Source organism: Amphibalanus amphitrite, unplaced genomic scaffold (assembly GCF_019059575.1).
Source record: "Amphibalanus amphitrite isolate SeventyFive unplaced genomic scaffold, NRLGWU_Aamphi_draft 000787F_arrow, whole genome shotgun sequence".
NCBI lineage: Eukaryota > Metazoa > Arthropoda > Thecostraca > Balanomorpha > Balanidae > Amphibalanus > Amphibalanus amphitrite.
In genome coordinates this window covers 164,110-183,294 of record NW_024882281.1, presented here as the reverse complement: position 1 = coordinate 183,294, position 19,185 = coordinate 164,110, and the positions used below count along the sequence as shown (strand labels likewise).

Genomic DNA, 19,185 nt, shown 5'->3' with positions numbered 1-19,185 from the left:
CGGCGGTATTTGCGTTTTTTGCGGTGTTTGTGTTTGGCGGCGGGCGGGCGGGCGTTGCGGGTGTTTTTGCGGTGTTTGCGTTTGGCGGCGGGTGGCCGTTTTTTTTTGCGGCGGTTTGCGGTGGGTGGCCGTTTTTTTGCGGCGTTTTGCGGTTTGCGGCGGGCGGTTGTTTTTGCGGGGTTTTGCGGTTGCCGGCGGCCGGCCGTTATTTGCGGTGTTGCGTTTGGCGGCGGGCGGCCGTTTGTTCGCGGCGTTTTGCAGTTGGCGGCGAGGGATGCGTTTTTTTTTTTTGCGGCGGCGGTGTTTGCGTTTTTTGCGGTGTTTGCGTTTTGCGGCGGACGGGCGTTTTTTTGCGGCGTTTTTTGCGTTTTTTCTGCGGTTTTCGGCGGGCGGGCGGTTGTTTTTTTGCGAAGTTTGCGTTGGCGTTTTGCGCGTTTCCTGGCGTTTGCGTTTTGCGGCGGGCGGGCGGTTTTTTCACAATTAAAGTTATCCGAAGGTTGGGACTTTTCAATTAGACAATCACTACGGACGCGCGTTTTTTGCGGCATTTTGTGCGTTTTTTCTGCGGTTTTCGGCGGGCGGGCGATTTTTTTGCGAAGTTTGCGTTGGCGTTTTAGGCGTGCGTTTTGCGCGTTTTGCGGTGTTTGCGTTTGGCGGCGGGCGGGCGGTTTTTCACAATTAAAGTCCCAACCTTCGGATCCGCAGTGCTGTTCGGCAAGCGCTGCCCGGGCCTATCCGAAGGTTGGGACTTTTCAATTAAGACAAATCACTATTCTTTAGAATTGTGATTTTCTATTGAAAATCCCAACCTGAGCTACCTCTCTAGGGGGGTGTTTAGCGTTTCTGCCGCGATTTAGGACATCTTGATACCCTCGAAAACGGCTCGTTAGATTTTCTTGCCATTTTCAGCGTTTGGTCCCCTATGGGGGAGCTACCGGCTGGTACCGGTTGCTTGAAATATAATTAACCCGTTTTGGGGTAATCGGCACGTGCATTTTCCCATAGGGTTAACATGGGGAAAAATTGAAAATGCGATTTGCGCAAAATCTGTTCAGTAATATTTGTCCACATTTTTAGGGTCAGTTCTTTGGCTGGCACCTCACCTTCTGGGGGTAATTATTTAAAATATAAATGACAAAATTTCGGGTAATCGACGCCGACAGTTACCCCATGTTGAGCCTATGGCATTTTCGAAAAATTATTTTCAAATCGATTTTGCCAAAAATTTCCACGTTAGATTTTGAAAATGTTCGAATATGTTGTGTCCCGGGGTGTCGGCTACCACGTGGTATGGGTCAGATATGGGGCGATTGAAAAGCACGTGCCACGTGCAAACGTGTTTGATGGGGTAACCTCGTGGTAAATGCGACATTGGCCAACTGGGGGTCCTATGGCGTGGAAACCACTCCACCTAGCGACACCAAATCAGTGCAGCCGGTGAGCAGATGAGTCCAGCTTGTCGCACTAGTGGTCACGTGGCCCACGTGCTATTGCACGTGCCGTGGCACGGGGTCAATTTTGGTGCTTAAATATACTAGCATTGTGAAATGCAAGGAATGGGGGAAATAGCCGTCAGGCCGTCAGGTTTTATGATAGGGTCGATCTGAAAACGGGTATAGGCACAGAATGAAGGGGGCTAAAAAACTGCTATCTCGGATTTTTTGTAAAATGAAAAATTCAAAATTCTGGTGAAATTATATATTCAAAGGTGAAATTTCCCTAAATTTTCCCGTTTTTCGAGTTTAGCCGTCCACTGTTCAGAGACGGTGACACCGGCCGGGGTCATCTTTTACATGCTGATGGCCACGTCGATGGGTCATCACGTGGCGTGAGCGGTGAAGCTATCAGAGGTCCGGCACGTGCCACGTGGCCACGTGTTTGAGTCGCGTACCTCCCAGATTATCGTGTGTTTGCCGATTTGTGGCCTTATAGCACGAAAACAGCACAAGCCAGGAACACTGAAATGGTGCAATCAGTGAGGGGACAAGTCCTGCTTACACCACCGGCGGTCACATGGCACACGTGCAAATTTGGGCACCTCCTTTGCGGAGATATCTTACAGTGAAATATTCAAATGTGCATAACATTGTCAGTTTAAGTCCGATTAGGCTAGAATTTGGTGGGTGGATGAAATGTTAAGCGACAGGAACAAATGCGCCACGTTTGACTCAGTGCGCCACGTTTGTCTCAAAGCGCCATTTTTGCCGCAAATCGCAGAATGTGCGTATCTTTGTCGAACATTGGACGATTAGGATGCGCTGTAATTAACCCGCGCCGTGCTGGGGGGGCGTTTTTACGCCCCCCCCCTCAGGTTTTTCGCGAATATCTCAAAAACGGCGGCGCGCAGCGCCGCCGTTTTTGGTACACGTGTTCCTACATCATTTCCGCACATGTTGTCAAAATTTCAGACCTAGGCCGTTCAAGGTCAGGTCACCAGGTCACGTCAAGTGACCTTACCTCAGAAAAAGTTCAAAGGCTCGCTATAGCTACACCGACTGAACGATCACTTTGAAACTTTCAGCGATTGATATGAGTAACAGTATGTATAAAATGTATATCTCGGATTTTTGATATCTGTGACCTAAGGTCAGGTCAATTTTGCGACCTCTCCATTATAAGTCAATGGGAGAAAATTGAAATGCGCCTCTTTTGGACGAATATCGTTCAAAACGCTCTCAAACATCGGTTCATAGGTAAACATGACACACTGAATAGGAAAAATGCACCTGTGACCCCTCTGTGTGCCCCTGAGGTCATCTCAGGTCATGAACGGTCGCCAGCAGTTTTTTGGCTATAACTTTTGATAGAGACGTGCTAGAGCGGTGAAAACACGTCAGATGTGTTCAGCTCGACGATACGGATCGGCTGATATGCAACATGACCCTTTTCGGTCAGGTCATGACCTTGACCTGAGGTCAAATTTTCAAAATGACCTTTCAAGGTCAACAAATAGTTCATTCGACGCGTCTTGACAAGAGGAACACGATGCTGGCAAAAGTAATGTCATGGCGCTTATGAGTCAAAAGTTATTGACGAAAAAACGTTTTTCGTAAAAACGGCTATTTTTGGAGTTTTTGCCCTCTGGAGGCTAAACCGTTGACCTGAGGTCAAATCTGAGAACATTACTCAGAAAGGTCTGTAAAAGGGCTATCGAATGCGCTTTTCTGCGGCGCTGTAGCTCTATCGGTTCCCGAGATAGCCGTTGGCAGTTTCCAAAATGTTGAAATAGTCAACATTTTACCTTTGGTGACCTCTGGTGACCTGACCTTTGACCTGACCCAAAAAATGACCGAAGTGTTTTCGTCCTTATTTTTGACGCTCTTTCGATTGCCGCTTACCGCGTGTCGCTACGTGGCCCAGGAGCCGAGTTAGACGGGGGGGCGTGAAAACGCCCCCCCCCAGCACTCGGCGGAAAGTTCAGGCCACCAGCACGGCGCGGGTTAAGGGATGGCTGCTTAAACGGCAGATATGAATGCACCACATTTGCCGCAGAGCGCCATATTTGTCTTAATGCGTCAGTCATTGACCTCTATAATACCTAATAGAGGTCAATAGAGGTCAATGGCGTCAGTGTTTGCGTTTAACGGACGGCGGTCGTTTTTTTTGTGGCGGTGTTTGCGTTTTTCCGGTGTTAGGCGGTGGGCGGCCGTTTTTGCGTTTTTTTTGCGGTGTTTGCGTTTGGCGGCGGGCGGCCGTTTTTTTGCGGCGTTTTGCGGTTGGCGGCGGGCGTTGCGGGCGTTTTTTTTGCGGCGGTGTTTGCGTTTTTTGCGGTTTTTGTGTTTGGCGGCGGGCGGGCGGGCGATGCGGGTGTTTTTGCGGTGTTTGCGTTTGGCGGCGGGCGGCCGTTTTTGCGGCGGTGTGTGGCGGTTGGCCGTTTCTTTTGCGGCGTTTTGCGGTTTGCGGCGGGCGGCTTTCTGCAGCGTTTTGCGGTCGCCGGCGGCCGGCCGTTATTTGCGGTGTTGCGGTTTGCGGCGGGCGGTCGTTTTTTGCGGCGTTTCGCGGTTGGCGGCGGGCGATGCGGTTTTTTTGCGGCGGCGGGGTTTGCGTTTTTTTGCGGTTTTCGCGTTTTGCGGCGGACGGGCGTTTTTTGGCGTTTGGGGTGCGTGCGATGCGGGCGGTTTTGATTTTTTTTGCTGCGTTTTTTGAGTTTTTTTTTGCGGTTTTCGCGGGCGATTTTTTTGCGGCATTTGCGTTGGCGTTTTGGCGTCCGTTTTGCGCGTTTTGCGGTGTTTGCGTTTGGCGGCGGGCGGGCGGTTTTTCACAATTCAAGTCCCAACCTTCGGATCCGCAGTGCTGTTCGACAAGCGCTGCCCGGGCCTATCCGAAGGTTGGGACTTTTCAATTAAGACAAATCACTATTCTTTAGAATTGTGATTTTCTATTGAAAATCCCAACCTGAGCTACCTCTCTAGGGGGGTGTTTAGCGTTTCTGCCGCGATTTGGGTCATTTTGATCGCCGCCGAAACGGCTCGGTAGATTTTCTTGCCATTTTCAGCGTTTGGTCCCGTGTGGGGGAGCTACCGGCTGGTACCGGTCGCTTGAAATATAATTAACCCGTTTTGGGGTAATCGGCACGTGCATTTTCCCATAGGGTTAACATGGGGAAAAATTAAAAATGCGATTTGCGCAAAATCTGTTCAGTAATATTTGTCCACTTTTTTAGGGTCAGTTCTTGGGCTGGCACCTCACCTTCTGGGGGTAATTATTTAAAAATCATAGGGTACAGTTTCGGGTAATCGTGACGGACAGTTACCCCATGTTGAGCCTATGGCAATTTCGAAAAATTATTTTCAAATCGATTTTGCAAAAAATTTCCACGTTAGATTTTGAAAATGTTCCAATATGTTGTGCCCCGGGGTGTCGGCTACCACGTGGTATGGGTCAGATATGGGGCGATTGAAAAGCACGTGCCACGTGCAAACGTGTTTGATGGGGTAACCTCTGGGAAAATCCGACATTGGCCAACTGGGGGTCCTATGGCGTGGAAACCACTCCACCTAGCGACACCAAATCAACGCAGCCGGTGAGCAGATGAGTCCAGCTTGTCGCACTAGTGGTCACGTGGCGCACGTGCTATTGCACGTGCCGTGGCACGGGGTCAATTTTTGTGGTTAAATACACGAACAATGTTAAATGCAAGGAATGGGGGAAATCGCCCTCAGGCCGTCAGATTTTATGATAGGGTCGATCTGAAAACGGGTGTAGGCACAGAATGAAGGTGGCTAAAAAACTGCTATCTCGGATTTTTTGTAAAATGAAAAATTCAAAATTCTGGGGAAATTATATATTCGAAAGGTGAAATTTCCCTAAATTTTCCCGTTTTTTCGAGTTTAGCCGTCCACTGTTCAGGGACGGTGACACCGGCCGGGGTCATCTTTTATATGCTGATGGCCACGTCGATAGGTCATCACGTGGCGTGAACGGTGAAGCTATCAAAGGTCCGGCACGTGCCACGTGGCCACGTGTTTGATTCGAGTACCTCCCAGATTATCGTGTGTAAGCCAACTTGTGGCCTTATAGCACGAAAACAGCACAAGCCAGGAGCAATGAAATGGTTTAGTCGGTGAGGGGACAAGTCCGGCTTACACCACCGGTGGTCACGTGGCACACGTGCAAATCTGGGCACCTCCGTTGCGGAGATATTTTATAGTGAAATATTCAAATGAACATAACTTTGTCAGTTTATGTCCGATTGGACTAGAATTTGGTGGGTGGATGAATTTTTAAGCGACATGAACGAATGCGCCACGTTTGTTGCAGTGCGCCACGTTTGTCTCAAAGCGCCATTTTTGCCGCAAAGCGCAAAATGTGCGCAACTTTGTCGAACATGGGACGATTAGGATGCGCTTTGATTGAGGGATGGCTGCTTAAACGGCAGATATGATTGTACCACATTTGCCGCAGGGCGCCATATTTGTCTTAATGCGTCAGTGTTAGCGTTTTTCTTACGGCGGGCGTTTTTTGCGGCGGTTTTTGCGTTTTTTCGGTGTTTGCGTTTGACGGCGGGCGGCCGTTTTTGCGTTTTTGGTGGTGTTTGCGTTTGGCGGCGGGCGGCCGTTTTTTGCGGCGGTTGAGGGCGGGCGGGCGTGCGTTGCGGGTGTTTTTTTTTGCGGCGGTGTTTGCGTTTTTTTTTTGCGCTTTTTGTGTTTGGCGGCGGGCGGGCGGGCGATGCGGGTGTTTTGCGGTGTTTGCGTTTGGCGGCGGGCGGCCGTTTTAGCGGCGGTTTGCGGTGGGCGGCCGTTTTTTTGCGGCGTTTTGCGGTTTGCAGCGGGCGGCCGTATTTTGCGGCGTTTTTTGTGGTTTGCGTATCCGAAGGTTGGGACTTTTCAATTAAGACAATCACTATTCTTTAGAATTGTGATTTTCTATTGAAAATCCCAACCTGAGCTACCTCTCTAGGGGGGTGTTTAGCGTTTCGGCCGCGATTTTGGTCATTTTGACTCCCGCAAAAACGGCACGGTCAACTTTCTTGCCATTTTCAGCGTTTAGTCCCCTATGGGGGAGCTACCTTGTGGCAAAGTTGCATAAAATATAATGGGCCCGTTTTGGGGTAATCGGCACGTGCATTTTCCCATAGGGTTAACATGGGGAAAAATTTAAAATTCGATTTGCGAAAAATTTCGTCAATTATATTTGCTGATATTTTTAGGGTCGGATCTAGGGCTGGCACCGCAACTTTTGGGGTTAATTATTTAAAAATCATAGGATACAATTTCGGGTAATCGTGACGGACAGTTACCCCATGTTGAGCCTATGGCGAATTCGAAAAATTATTTTCAACTCGATTTTACCAAAAATTTCCACGTTAGATTTTGAAAAAGTTCCAATATGTTGTGCCCCGGGGTGTCGGCTACCACGTGGTATGGGTCAGATATGGGGCGATTGAAAAGCACGTGCCACGTGCAAACGTGTTTGATGGGGTAACCTCCGGGAAAATCCGACATTGGCCAACTGGGGGTCCTATGGCGTGGAAACGACTTCAACTAGCGACACCAAATCAGTGCAGCCGGTGAGCAGATGAGTCCAGCTTGTCGCACTAGTGGTCACGTGGCGCACGTGCTATTGCACGTGCCGTGCCACGGGGTCAATTTTGGTGCTTAAATATACTAGCATTGTGAAATGCAAGGAATGGGGGAAATGGCCGTCAGGCCGTCAGTTTTTATGATAGAGTTGATCTGAAAACGGGTATGGACACAAAATGAAGGGGGCTAGAAAACTGCTATCTCGGATTTTTTGTAAAATGAAAGATTTAAAATTCTAGGGAAATTATATATTCGAAAGGTGAAATTTCCCTAAATTTTCCCGTTTTTCGAGTTTAGCCGTCCACTGTTCAGTGACGGTGACACCGGCCGGGGTCATCTTTTACATGCTGATGGCCACGTCGATGGGTCATCACGTGGCGTGAACGGTGAAGCTGTCAGAGGTCCGGCACGTGCCACGTGGCCACGTGTTTGAGTCGAGTACCTCCCACATAATGGTGTTTTGGCCAACTGGTGGCCGTATAGCGTGGAAACAGAACCAGCCAAGAACACTAAATTGGGTCAGTCGGTGAGGTGACAGGTCCTGCTTTCATCACCAGTGGTCACGTGGCACACGTGTTCAGCTGGGCTCCTCTTTTGCGGAGATATTTTATCGTGAAATATTCAAATGTCCATAACTTTCTCAAATATGGTCCGATTGGGTTCAAATTTGGTGGGTGGATGAATTGTTAAGCGACATGAACGAATGCGCCATGTTTGTTGCAGTGCGCCACGTTTGTCTAAAAGCGCCATTTTTGCCGCAAAGCGCAGAATGTGCGTAACTTTGTCGAACATTGGACGATTAGGATGCGCTGTAATTAAGGGATGGCTGCTTAAACGGCAGATATGATTGCACCACATTTGCCGCAGGGCGCCATATTTGTCTTAATGCGTCAGTGTTAGCGTTTTACTTACGGCGGGCGTTTTTTGCGGCGGTGTTTGCGTTTTTTTTTGGGGGTTTGCGTTTGACGACGGGCGGCCGTTTTTGCGTTTTTGGCGGTGTTTGCGTTTGGCGGCGGGCGGCTGTTTTTTTTTTGCGGCGTTTTGCGGTTGGCGGCGGGCGTTGCGGGCGTTGTTTTTGCGGCGGTGTTTGCGTTTTTTGCGGTTTTTGTGTTTGGCGGCGGGCGGCCGTTTTAGTGGCGGTTTGCGGCGGGCGGCCGTTTTTTGCGGCGTTTTGCGGTTTGCGGCGGCCGGCCGTTTTTTGCGGCGTTTTGTGGTTTGCGGCGGGCGGCCGTTTTTTACGGCGTTTTGCGGTTGCCGGCGGCCGGCCGTTATTTGCGGTTAGCGGCGGGCGGTCGTTTTTTGCGGCGTTTAGCGGTTTGCGGCGGGCGCCCGTTTTTGCGGCGTTTTGCGGTTCGCGGCGTGCGGCCGTTTTTTTGCGGCGTTTCGCGGTTGGCGGTGGGCGATGCGGGCGTTTTTTTTTGCGGCGGCGGTGTTTGCGTTTTTTGCGGGGTTTGTGTTTTGCGGCGGACGCGCGGTTTTTGCGGCAATTTGTGCGTTTTTTTCTGCGGTTTTCGGCGGGCGGGCGATTGTTTTTTTGCGAAGTTTGCGTTGGCGTTTTAGGCGTGCGTTTTGCGCGTTTTGCTGTGTTTGCGTTTGGCGGCGGGCGGGCGGGCGGTTTTTCACAATTAAAGTCCCAACCTTCGGATCCGCAGTGCTGTTCGACAAGCGCTGCCCGGGCCTACAATGTGTTCTGTGCCACCTACGAAGGGCGAGTGTCTTTTAAACGAGCAGTCAAACTTCACTTGTTACAAAATCAGACGTAGGAAGACACGGTTTAACGATTCATTGTGATGAATGTGTGATACGATGAATGGTGTATGTCTTAGCCTGTTCTTATCTTATCAATTGACATTGCATTAATGAAAAGCCGCCTACCAGCGGATTTAATGTGAATACACGAACTGAACTGAATTAGACCAACTCTTCTCCTTTTCTTTCCCCACATCATTCCATCAACCCCAAAAGCTTTAGTTTTTTTTTTCTGAATGCTTGAGACGAGGCCTGTTAGTATCACTGATGTTAGTTGTCGGACTTTCGTCCCCGTCTTGAGTTGAGATGTTAGTTTCACAACGTTTCAGCCAGTAGCTTCTCCGGCCGTAGTCAAGCCTGCCTCGATAGTGGAGTGGTTACAACCGTGGACCATCACCGGGGAAACCCGAGTTCGATTCCCGCTGACTACAGGAGCTTTCGAACTGTTTGACGCGTACGGCGCAACGCCACCAACATCCAGGTCCTTGAGGGTCAAAGAACACCTGACGAGTGACGACGGCCGGAGAGTAACTGGCCGAAACGTTATGAAACTGAATCTCAACTCAAGACGGGGACGAAGGTCCGACAACTAACATCAGTAACCCCAAAGTTTTTTTTTTCTGTGGACATACCTAACATGAAAAAAGGCACAGCACAGCTCCCTGTCAAGTCTCAAGATGGCTCCCTACAAGCTACAAAGGAACACTATAGAACACCTATATTACATACAGATTAAAAAACTGTTATATTTATTCGTAGCTTCGAAAATGACAGAACTGTCATTTCTGTATGGCTAACAGCGCGGGAATTCTGATCTCGTGAAACTGATTAGTTTTCCTGCTTGGCAGTTGCCAACCGAGAATGAGAGGCAAAATGAAATGGAACAAACAATATAAAGAAATTGACTGGTGTTTAGCCCTCGCCCGTATTCGTGTTTTGCCAGCGTTTAACGTATGGGGGGGGGGGGGGGTCCGTTGGAATCCCATCGTCGTTTGGCCCCTGGTGGAGCTAGAGCTTCGCGGAAAAAATGAGCGTGTTGCCCGAGACGCGAGGAAGCCGATGATAACCAACTTGGTCATTGGTTAACCTTCCAGGCCAGGTCAATTACCCAGAAGTCGGGAAAATAGGGGGTTATTTGAAGTTCGTAAAGCGAGTTTATTATTTTTTGGCTGTTGCTGATCGCGAATGTCATGTTAGTTTTGCTCACAGATGTCTTCGTACATTTAGGCCAGGTCAGGTCAGGTCAACCAGTAGGTGTCCTGCCGGCTATCCATAGGGAGTGTCAAGTGTCAGCTACCACTGACGGTGTCGTAACATGTTACGAAGGCACTAAAACTACTTCATAAATGATCAAATGCATGTTAAATTCGAAATCGGCCCGAAAAAAAAACTACCCTAGAAACATGTAAAACTCCAAAAAGTGAACCGAGGTCACCAAAGGTCAATGACCTGACCTGACCTTCAGGTGACCTTGACAGTTGACACCCAAAATACTGCGTGGGACCAACATCATTTGCATGTTTGGACGTTACAATCACAAAAAGACTGGAAATGCGCGGATAATGTGAGCCGACTACGCCAAATCGCGATTCCGGCCAAGCATGGTCTCGAGAATCAGGTCACAAGTCAAAAACCATTTGAGTCAGAGTCATGAAATCTTTGGAACATGTGTAAAATTGATAAACTCGAGAGGTACTGAAAGTTTCGTCGTGATCGGCCGCTTTTTGCGCGAGTTATGTGCGAAAAGCCGAGGTGGTCCGTTCGCCCGCCTATAAGTGCGAGGGTTAATTTTGGCTTTTGATGCCGAATTCTGTTTTATGTCGCTTAGAATACAGTCCGAATTAGATTCGCTTCACTTCACTTCATTAATATTTTGTTGACTACCAGTCAACAAAAGCTCAGAAGTATATGTATTCTTTCATTTCAATCCATTATTTCTGTCAGAGGCATATCAACCTTGACCCGCAACTGACAATGTGTTTTAATTACAAGAAAATACACTTGTAATTCCAAAATATATTGCCAGTTTTGATACCGTTGGCTTGAGGACACGTGACTAGCCAAGTTCAGAATGTTCTAAGTAAAACTAAGTATCATAAAGCGAAAAAATGATGCTGCTAAAATCAAGCCATTTTGATCGCGCTGTGTTGGACATGATTGCGTTTTCATGAATGTGAGGTCTGCTGCCAAACTACTAGCATTTTTCTAATGGTTTCTTTCAGGATGTGTTCTCTCATCCTTTTTTTAAACACTGGCATTTTATCAACTCACCTCTGAGCTTCTTTAGCCGAGAAATTTTGAAAAATCCAAAATCATATCAACTCACCCCCTGTTGGGTGGTGAGTTGATATGAACTTTGGCGTTTTAAAAAAGGGGCTTAATATATACATTTTTTATTCATTTTTGCTGATTGCCTCCCCAAGGCATGTGCCATGAAACTGGCACAAAAAGAATTCCGTAAATGAATGTGGCTTTTAACGAAATCTAGAATAACCTCAAAATCCATATCAACTCACCCCGGTTTACGGTATGTAGGCAGCGAGCCGCCCGGCCTGTCGCTTTTTGCGGGTCGTAACCGCCCGGCTGCCGTCTTGTCTCGAAGCACTCAGCCCCCGGCACACACCGTAGCCGCTAACCACCGAGTAAACATCCATTTGGAGATATTTGCAGGGAGCAAAACGCCCACTGCCTTCAGCACGGTCCCACTTGAGCACAGCCTACGGAGAGTTCACTGTTTACGCTTTAAACGGCACCGTCGCCGCCGCCGCAGTGGCTTTAAACTTGACAACGGACCACTGTGGCCGGGGGCGCAGCTGTCGTTTGAGACCGAAGTTGCGCGAACTGGGCTGCTAAGTGACCGTCGCCGGCCGTCCGGCAGCTGTCGTTCGACAACGAGTGGGAGTGCAGCTGCGACTCGGGCTGGTTCGGCGACGACTGCTCGCTGCCGCTGGAGAGCGACTGCGGCGACCGCGTCGACAACGACAAAGGTGAGAGAGCACTGACCTCCTGAACAGCAACAGAGGTGAGAGACGGCCTCCTGAACGGCTGTAAGGTGAGAGCACCGGACACTTGGGCAGCGGCAAAGGTGAGGGCACAGACAAATATCCGGCGGCAAAGAGTAGTCATGATCGGTTCCGGACCCGTGTTTCCCACACAAAGCCGCACAGCCGGGACGCTCCGAGCCCGTCAGCCGTGTTGCGCAGCGCGTGACCGGCCGCTCCGCGCCGCCGACAGACAAACTGGTGGACTGCGAGGACCCCGAGTGCTGCCAGTCGCCGGCGTGCGCCGACAGTCAGCTGTGTCTCAGCGCGCCCGACCCCGTGGAGATCCTGCTCGGCAAACACCCGCCGCGCATCACCGCCTCGTTCTTCGAGCGCAGCCAGTTCCTGATCGAGGAGGACAGCGTGCAGCGCTACGCGCGCGCCGAGGTCTATAACCAGAGGTGAGCCGCCGGGCCGCGCCGGCCGCAGCGGTGCCAGCGGCGGGCGGCACGCACTCTGGGTGTGTGTGCTCGTCTGAGCGTGCTGACCCGTGCTGACCTGTGCTGACCCGTGCTGGTGTGGCCAGAGTGTACCGTGCCCCGCCCGATGCTCTCTGTGTGAACGGATAAAAAGTGTTTGCGCTGTCCCTAGCGTAGGCTACCCTGCTTCTCAGTGTTACTAAACCGACCGGTGATGTACGAGTTCAACTAATATTTTAAAAATGAACAGCAGAATTTCAAGATCATGATTCTGGCAACTGCCCCATGATCATTCATAACATTTTGTAAATGAAGCGAAACGACATTTATGTTCACATATCAGCGTTCACATATCACATATCACACATATCAGCGGGCGCCGGCGCCATACGTTACTCGCCGGCCCAAAATGTCCGCGGCGTGCGGCTGGCGCCGTAAATATGTGTTATTATGATCCCCCGTGATTCCAATGTTGCTAGTCTGTTAACGTTTATGCCGAGGGCTTGAGAAACGCCGTGACTGGAGGCGTTAGTTGCTCGTTGGACGTTTAGAGTTATGGCTTTTGCTATACCTGTGGAAGCCTCTTTTACAACTGTCCCTTTCTCTGTGTTACGGCAGCCTGTTTTGGGAAACGTTTAATGCCAGGTAAGCAATGTTAGCACTCTGGATGTGAAATGCAACACTCTTTCCTATTTCCACACGTGTTATGAGCCACTTTCGGTTTTTATATCTGGTACATCTTCCTGAACATAAATTGTTCAATGTTTATGTCCTTTTTATGTGAACTGTAACGCAGCTGAACTTAAAATCGCCGTAGTTACACTTACGTTTTATAACCTGAGCCCAGAATGTATGCCAATTGTCGCATTCAATATCGCAGCGTCCTGCGCTTTATTGAAGTTCCATTAGCATGCATGAAAGCGAAATGGAGCGTCTCGCATCCCTACGATCTAATATGTGCCTTACGTAAATCTAATGTTCGACGTACGCGACTTTCAATATGCGTTTACAATAGTTTTAAATACTTATAGTATTTTTATCACATAACATTTATTTGTGTACATGCCTTTTTATTACATTCACATTTTACATATACATGAATGCCCGTTGTATTCATGGTAGGCTGTGTAGTATAATATTGAGGTTTCACACCCGTGCCGCTGTCGTTATTGGCCCCGCGCCCGTCACTCAGATGTCTCCGCCACTCCAATCTGTCGCACTCCTCAGTCCTCACCGGATCCTCCAGTCGACCTTTGACCTTCAGCCGCTCAGTTCCGGCGCCGGCCGCGACCCAAAGGGCCGCACCTCGATCAGCCATCAGCTCAGACGGCCGCACCTCGATCAGCCATCCGTTCAGACGGCTTCAGCGCCGCGCACTTCCAATAGCTAATCTGGATAGCAGTTAGTGTGACCGACCCGTGACCTACGGGCTAGGAAATGAAACCTGGCCCGCCCTGAGCCTCACTCAGGCTACTCTTTTCTGAGCTTTCATTGGTGCGAGTCATACCGATGAACCAGAGAGGCAAAGCGCCAGATGTTTCGCATTACAAGTTATTAATTAAGAAGGAGAAGTTTGAAAGCAAGTGTGTTTGCTATCAAGCAGGCAAACTGCTGATGAGCACATACATCCCATAGGCACGGAGGCCGTCTGTGTAACTCCACTTCCGTCCACTGTCCACTTGTCTGCCTAGCACCCAGTATTGGAAGAACCATCAAATGCCGCCGAGATGTCCTTTCTCCTTCTCCCGACCTATCTACAAAGGATCTCTAGTGACCGACCTTCTGCTGACCAGAAACTCGTGACCGACTTCTGGCTGACCTCTGTGACCGGCGACTGACCTCTGTGACCCGCGACTGACCTCTGTGCTCGGCGTCTGACCTCTGACTCACCTGGGCCCGCAGTCGGGCGGCGGTACTGCGCGGCCGGGTCACCACCGAGGCCGGGTACGGGGTGCCCGGCGTTCGGGTCAGTTCGGATAACGCCGCCGAGGGCTTCACGTTGACCCGCGCCGACGGCTGGTTCGACTTCCTGGCCAATGGCGGCGGCGCCGTCAAACTCTGGTTCCGCCGGTCGCCATTCGCGCCGGCCGAGCGCGTCCTGCACGTACCCTGGAACGAGGTCAGTGCGGCCGCTGCGTGAGCTGAAGGGACGGCGGGGGACTGATAACGGTCTTGGTAATGTGATAGAATTCGCTAAGTACCTACATTTATATGGGTATCATCAGCAATGGGCTTTGAGCACATCATGGCGTCATTGGTATTGCAAAATAATCTATCTGCAGTAAAATCAGTACGAAACCATTTCTGCCCGTCCTTGCTGTGCTGACTGCTGCGGGTCCTTTACCTCGCTGCCCCTGTCTCTGTTCTGTCGCTCAGATCGTGGTGATCGACGACGTGCAGCTGACCCGCGAGCCGGCGGCGCCGCTGTACGGCGGCTCGCAGGCCTGCACCGAGCACGACTACGACGTCATGCGGCCCGTGGTGCTCGCCAGCTGGAAGCACGAGTTCCAAGGTGGGTGCCGCGACCGGCGCTGGAGGCACTTAGGGGACTCGGAGTCGGCCATTTGGTGCTGTTATCAATGCCATTGGGTCATGGAACGGTCATCGTGGATTGTGGAACTTTGACGGCTGCTAGAACTGCCGTTTAACAATAAGTTTGCAAGAAAGAAAAAAACACTGGTCGACAACCAGATGGAACAATTAGAGCAGATCGGTAACTTCTTTTTTGTCGTTTTTTGCATTTTATAGCCTCTGTACAGAATACAGCAGCCTCTCCGCCCACCGGCTACCTCCCATCGTGTAACGGCGCATTGGGCCTCGTCAGACGGTTATCTGACGAGTTCCGTAAATAAGCCCGGCTCCTGACCTCCATACCGTCCCCGTTCGTCTAACGCCCCCGCTGACGTCCCGCTGTGGTCCCCCCACAGGCGGCTGTCCGGAGGAGTCGGCGGTGCTGGCCGAGTCGCAGGTGGTGCAGGAGTCGCTCCCAGTGCCCGGCACAGAGCTGCACCTCGTCTACCACTCGTCACGCAGCCGCGGCTACCAGAGCACCATCCAGCTGCAGCTGACGCCAGAGCTCGTGCCGCCCGCTCTCCGGCTCGTCCACCTGCGCGTCCACCTCCAGGGCGAGCTCTTCAAGAAGACCTTCGAGGCCGAGCCCAACATCAAGTTCACCTACTCCTGGAACAGGCTCAACGTGTACAGGTGCGAGTCGTGTACCTACTGGCAGGATTCGTCTGCGGGATTCAGGCAGTGAATGGGGCGCCGTCAGTTGAAAACACGCGACGGCTCAGTATGTACGGGGTCATCAATATATTTATCCAGGCCACTGCAGTGCGCTGGAGAAGCGCCTGCCCAAATCATGTAATTTACCTACATTTGACAAGCTTTACTTGGCATGCCCCTTGCGGGTCGACGACTTTCAACATTCCTATGAAACCCTTCAGACAGCGATGCGCCCTACCTCGCACAGCGCTCCCCAGGTGGAGGTGACGGCTTTCCCCGAACAGCTCACCTCCCGTGTCAACAGAGTTGCGTGTCGTGTCACCCGGACAGTCCACGCGGAGTCACGCTGCCGAGTCCGCCGCCCCCGCCCCGCCCCCGCCCCGCCCATGGCACCGGCCGTAAATCACAGACCCGTCAGTCAAACAAGGCAGGCAGCGCCGCCGCCGACAGCGCTGATCCGCGACACTTTGATTTGGACGCCGTCCTGAGCCAAACAGTTGCACGACACGACATTCTGGGAACTATTATTGCAATTTACTGGCTTATGACACCCCGCTGTCGTTAATTGGGAAGTTCTGTACACGACAGGGAGCTTTTCGTAGAAAGTTCAGAATATCGTGTTTGAAGAACAAACGCCGTGGCATGTAGACATGTTGGCGACTTTTGACTGGCAGCTCTTTGAACTTGGCTCGTAGTCGTGACATCTCCCGTCACAAGTGACAACACGATAACCTAGACTTTACACTAAGTAGGTACACAGGCTGTCAAGGTACGTGATTCTGCTCGACCGTGACCCCATGCTGTAACTAAGCTGACGTCCGCCCTCCGTCCCGACATGACCTCTGAACATGCTGACTGACCTGTGATCGAGACCTGACCCCATGAACCGACCTCTAATCGAAGTTTGACCCTGTGGACCGACCTCTACAAAGACTGACCAGCTCCCGACCTCTGCCCGCAGTCAGCGCGTTTACGGCGTGGCCACAGCGGTCGTGCGCGTGGGGTACGAGTACGCCGACTGCAGCCAGATCATCTGGGACACGCAGACGACGGCCATCGCCGGCAGCGACATCAGCATATCGGAGATCGGCGGCTGGAACCTGGACATCCACCACGCCTACAACATACCAGAGGGTAGGAAACACAGCAGAGGGTAGGCAGACGCCGTCCATGGGTGCTAGGGATCTCATACGGTCCATGGACAATTTAAATTGCTTGCTGCTTGTCGCTTTTTCAAGGAGCTCGGCAGACGTATGTCACAGTCAACTGGTGACCGAAGGGAAACAACTTGGTTGTGGCAGCGGATATCGATGGCCATCATACGTGGAAACGCGGCGGCAATCATAGGATCGGCAACACACTTCTCCATAAGTTCCGACACCGTCCCACATCACGTACAACCACGAACCCCAGGACTACGACAAACACAAAAACAACAGACTCACAATGACACATACAACAGTCATGCCGCCTCACATACCACCCATTTGCCAACACATTCAGCCAATAACGCCATCACTGACACAACACCACCATCCTTGGCGCCCAACATGCATTCTGAGACTGACACATCACCATCACCCACCACTGTCATTAGCCATACTGATAGTCACTCACCATTATCTCCAGCAGTCGACAATCCTATCATATCCGCTCGTCTAGAATTCTACCGTGAGCTGTTTACACAAATAAAATCTGAATTCACGGCGCAAGGACTTGAGGTCGAGCCTAGCCGCGACATCATGGCCGATCCAGAGCTGGCTTATTACTTAACACGCAAGGCACACTGATCCTCCAACGTGCCTGCCAGCTGTATTAACCCGTCAGTGTCTGTGCTTATTTAACCATTAGCTATTGTATGTTTTTGTGTCCGATATCTTGTTGGTAACATTGATGGCAAATATACATGTTTCATTTAAATTGTAGATGTCAGTGGAGGTGAACATGAGTCAAGGTCACAGCACTTTTTTGAAGCACGCTTTCTTGTTCTGATAATGTTGTGTTATGTCAGCTTGAGCCAAGTCATAAAAACGGACCCACTAACACGCCATCTGGTTGCGGCGGCGGCAGGTATCCTGCAGAAGGGCGACGGCACCAACATCCACCTACGCCAGCGGCCGCAGGTGCTGCGCACCACTGTGGGCGGCAGTCACCAGCGGCCGATCGCCTGCACCAACTGCCAGGGCCCGGCGGGCCGGCAGCGGCTGCTGGCCGCCACCGCGCTGGCCGCCGCGCCCGACGGCTCCCTCTACGTCGGAGACTTCAACCTGATCCGGCGCGTCACGCCCGCCGGGGAGGTCGAAACCGTGGCGCAGCTCAAGTGAGTGGCGGAGGGGAGACAGTGGGGAGACGGAGGGGAGACGGTGGCGCAGCTCAAGTCAGTGGCGGTGGGGAGACGGTGGGGAGGGGGGCGGAGGGGAGACCGTGGCGCAGCTCAAGCGAGTGGCGCCGTGAATGTCGTGAGGTGGCAGGATTGAACGTCAGGGAGGAAGTGATGCGAATGACTTATAAGTGAATGAGGCATGAGGGATGTCAGCTTTGGATTATCTAGAACTGGTTATCATCTGTACGCATTTCACGTTTGCAACATAAGCTGTTGGTCTCATATTAGAAGCGAGTACATTAGCCTTATTTGAATGCCATTCTGCAGAAAACACGAGCGCCACGGTAGTAAAACACAGACGTCATAGTTTTCCGGTGAAATATTGTTTCGTGACACGACCTTTGTCGTGCGCTGTCCACCGTAATAAATAGCTCGACATGGCCGGATTACAAGGGCTGTAAGTCGCAAAAGCCTCATAACCCGCGCCGATCCCATGCAACTTTCCAAACAGCTCCAAAACCTGGACGGAACTACTAGTCATTCGACATGTTTTAGAGATCACGGCAAGCCATCAGTTTCGAGTTCTTCGATAATAATTATCCCCAGTCGTTATAGTCCACCGTTCCCAGCCACCGCCCCTCGACGATGTGACCTCCAGCCCTCACCACGACGGGACCTGACTGAGGCTGAGCCGTGCCCCGCCTGCTGACCTCTACCGCTCCTACCAGCGATCTCAGCGAGTGACTTGCCTAGCAGTGATCTCAGCAAATGACCTGCCCCCGCGCCCCCAGCTCTACTGACCTGTCCCCCCCCCTCCGCGCCCCCAGCTCGACGGGCGTGTCGTACCGGTACCACTTGGCCGTCAGCCCGCTGGACGGCTCGCTGTACGTCAGCGACCCGGAGGCGTACCAGATCTTGCGCGTGCGCCGGCTGCGCCGGCCCGAGCAGCTCTCGCAGAACCTGGAGGCGGTGGTGGGCAGCGGCGAGCGCTGTCCGCCCGGCGACGAGTTCAACTGCGGGGACGGCGGCCGCGCCCGGCACGCGCGCCTCACCTACCCCAAAGGTACGGCACGCACGCCTCACCTGCCCTAAAGTTAGGGCGCGCGCGCCTCACCTACCCCAAAGGTACGAGACCCCGCTCACCTGCGCTTAAGTTAGGGCGCGCGCGCCTCACCTACCCCAAAGGTACGAGACCCCGCTCACCTGCGCTAAAGTTAGGGCGCGTCTCACCTATCCCAAAGGTACGGCTCACCTACCCCAAAAGTACTGCCCGCCTCACCTCCCCCTAAAGGTATGCCTGCCTCACCTACAACAAGGATATGTCACGCGCTTCTCACATACACCAAAGGCGAGGCAGACTGAATAAGGGTGATAAAATGCGCCATAATGATGACTTTCGAAAAGGA

At 51.7% G+C, this 19,185-nt stretch overlaps 1 protein-coding gene across 5 annotated transcripts in view; it reads left to right on the top strand.

Annotated features, from left to right (window-relative positions):
* LOC122366136 (teneurin-m-like) overlaps positions 1 to 19,185 on the top strand; it is a 141,504-nt gene that overhangs the window by 111,356 nt on the left and 10,963 nt on the right. For 4 of the 5 annotated variants that reach the window (XM_043338004.1, XM_043338000.1, XM_043338003.1 and 1 more), the window contains exons 12-20: positions 11,650 to 11,758; positions 12,006 to 12,213; positions 12,850 to 12,876; positions 14,134 to 14,350; positions 14,608 to 14,743; positions 15,159 to 15,435; positions 16,418 to 16,590; positions 17,527 to 17,776; positions 18,607 to 18,842. In XM_043338004.1, coding sequence (XP_043193939.1) covers positions 11,650 to 11,758; positions 12,006 to 12,213; positions 12,850 to 12,876; positions 14,134 to 14,350; positions 14,608 to 14,743; positions 15,159 to 15,435; positions 16,418 to 16,590; positions 17,527 to 17,776; positions 18,607 to 18,842 — 1,633 coding nt within the window. The remainder of the gene's footprint in view (positions 1 to 11,649; positions 11,759 to 12,005; positions 12,214 to 12,849; positions 12,877 to 14,133; positions 14,351 to 14,607; positions 14,744 to 15,158; positions 15,436 to 16,417; positions 16,591 to 17,526; positions 17,777 to 18,606; positions 18,843 to 19,185) is intronic. The other variant, XM_043338002.1, reaches the window with a different exon arrangement.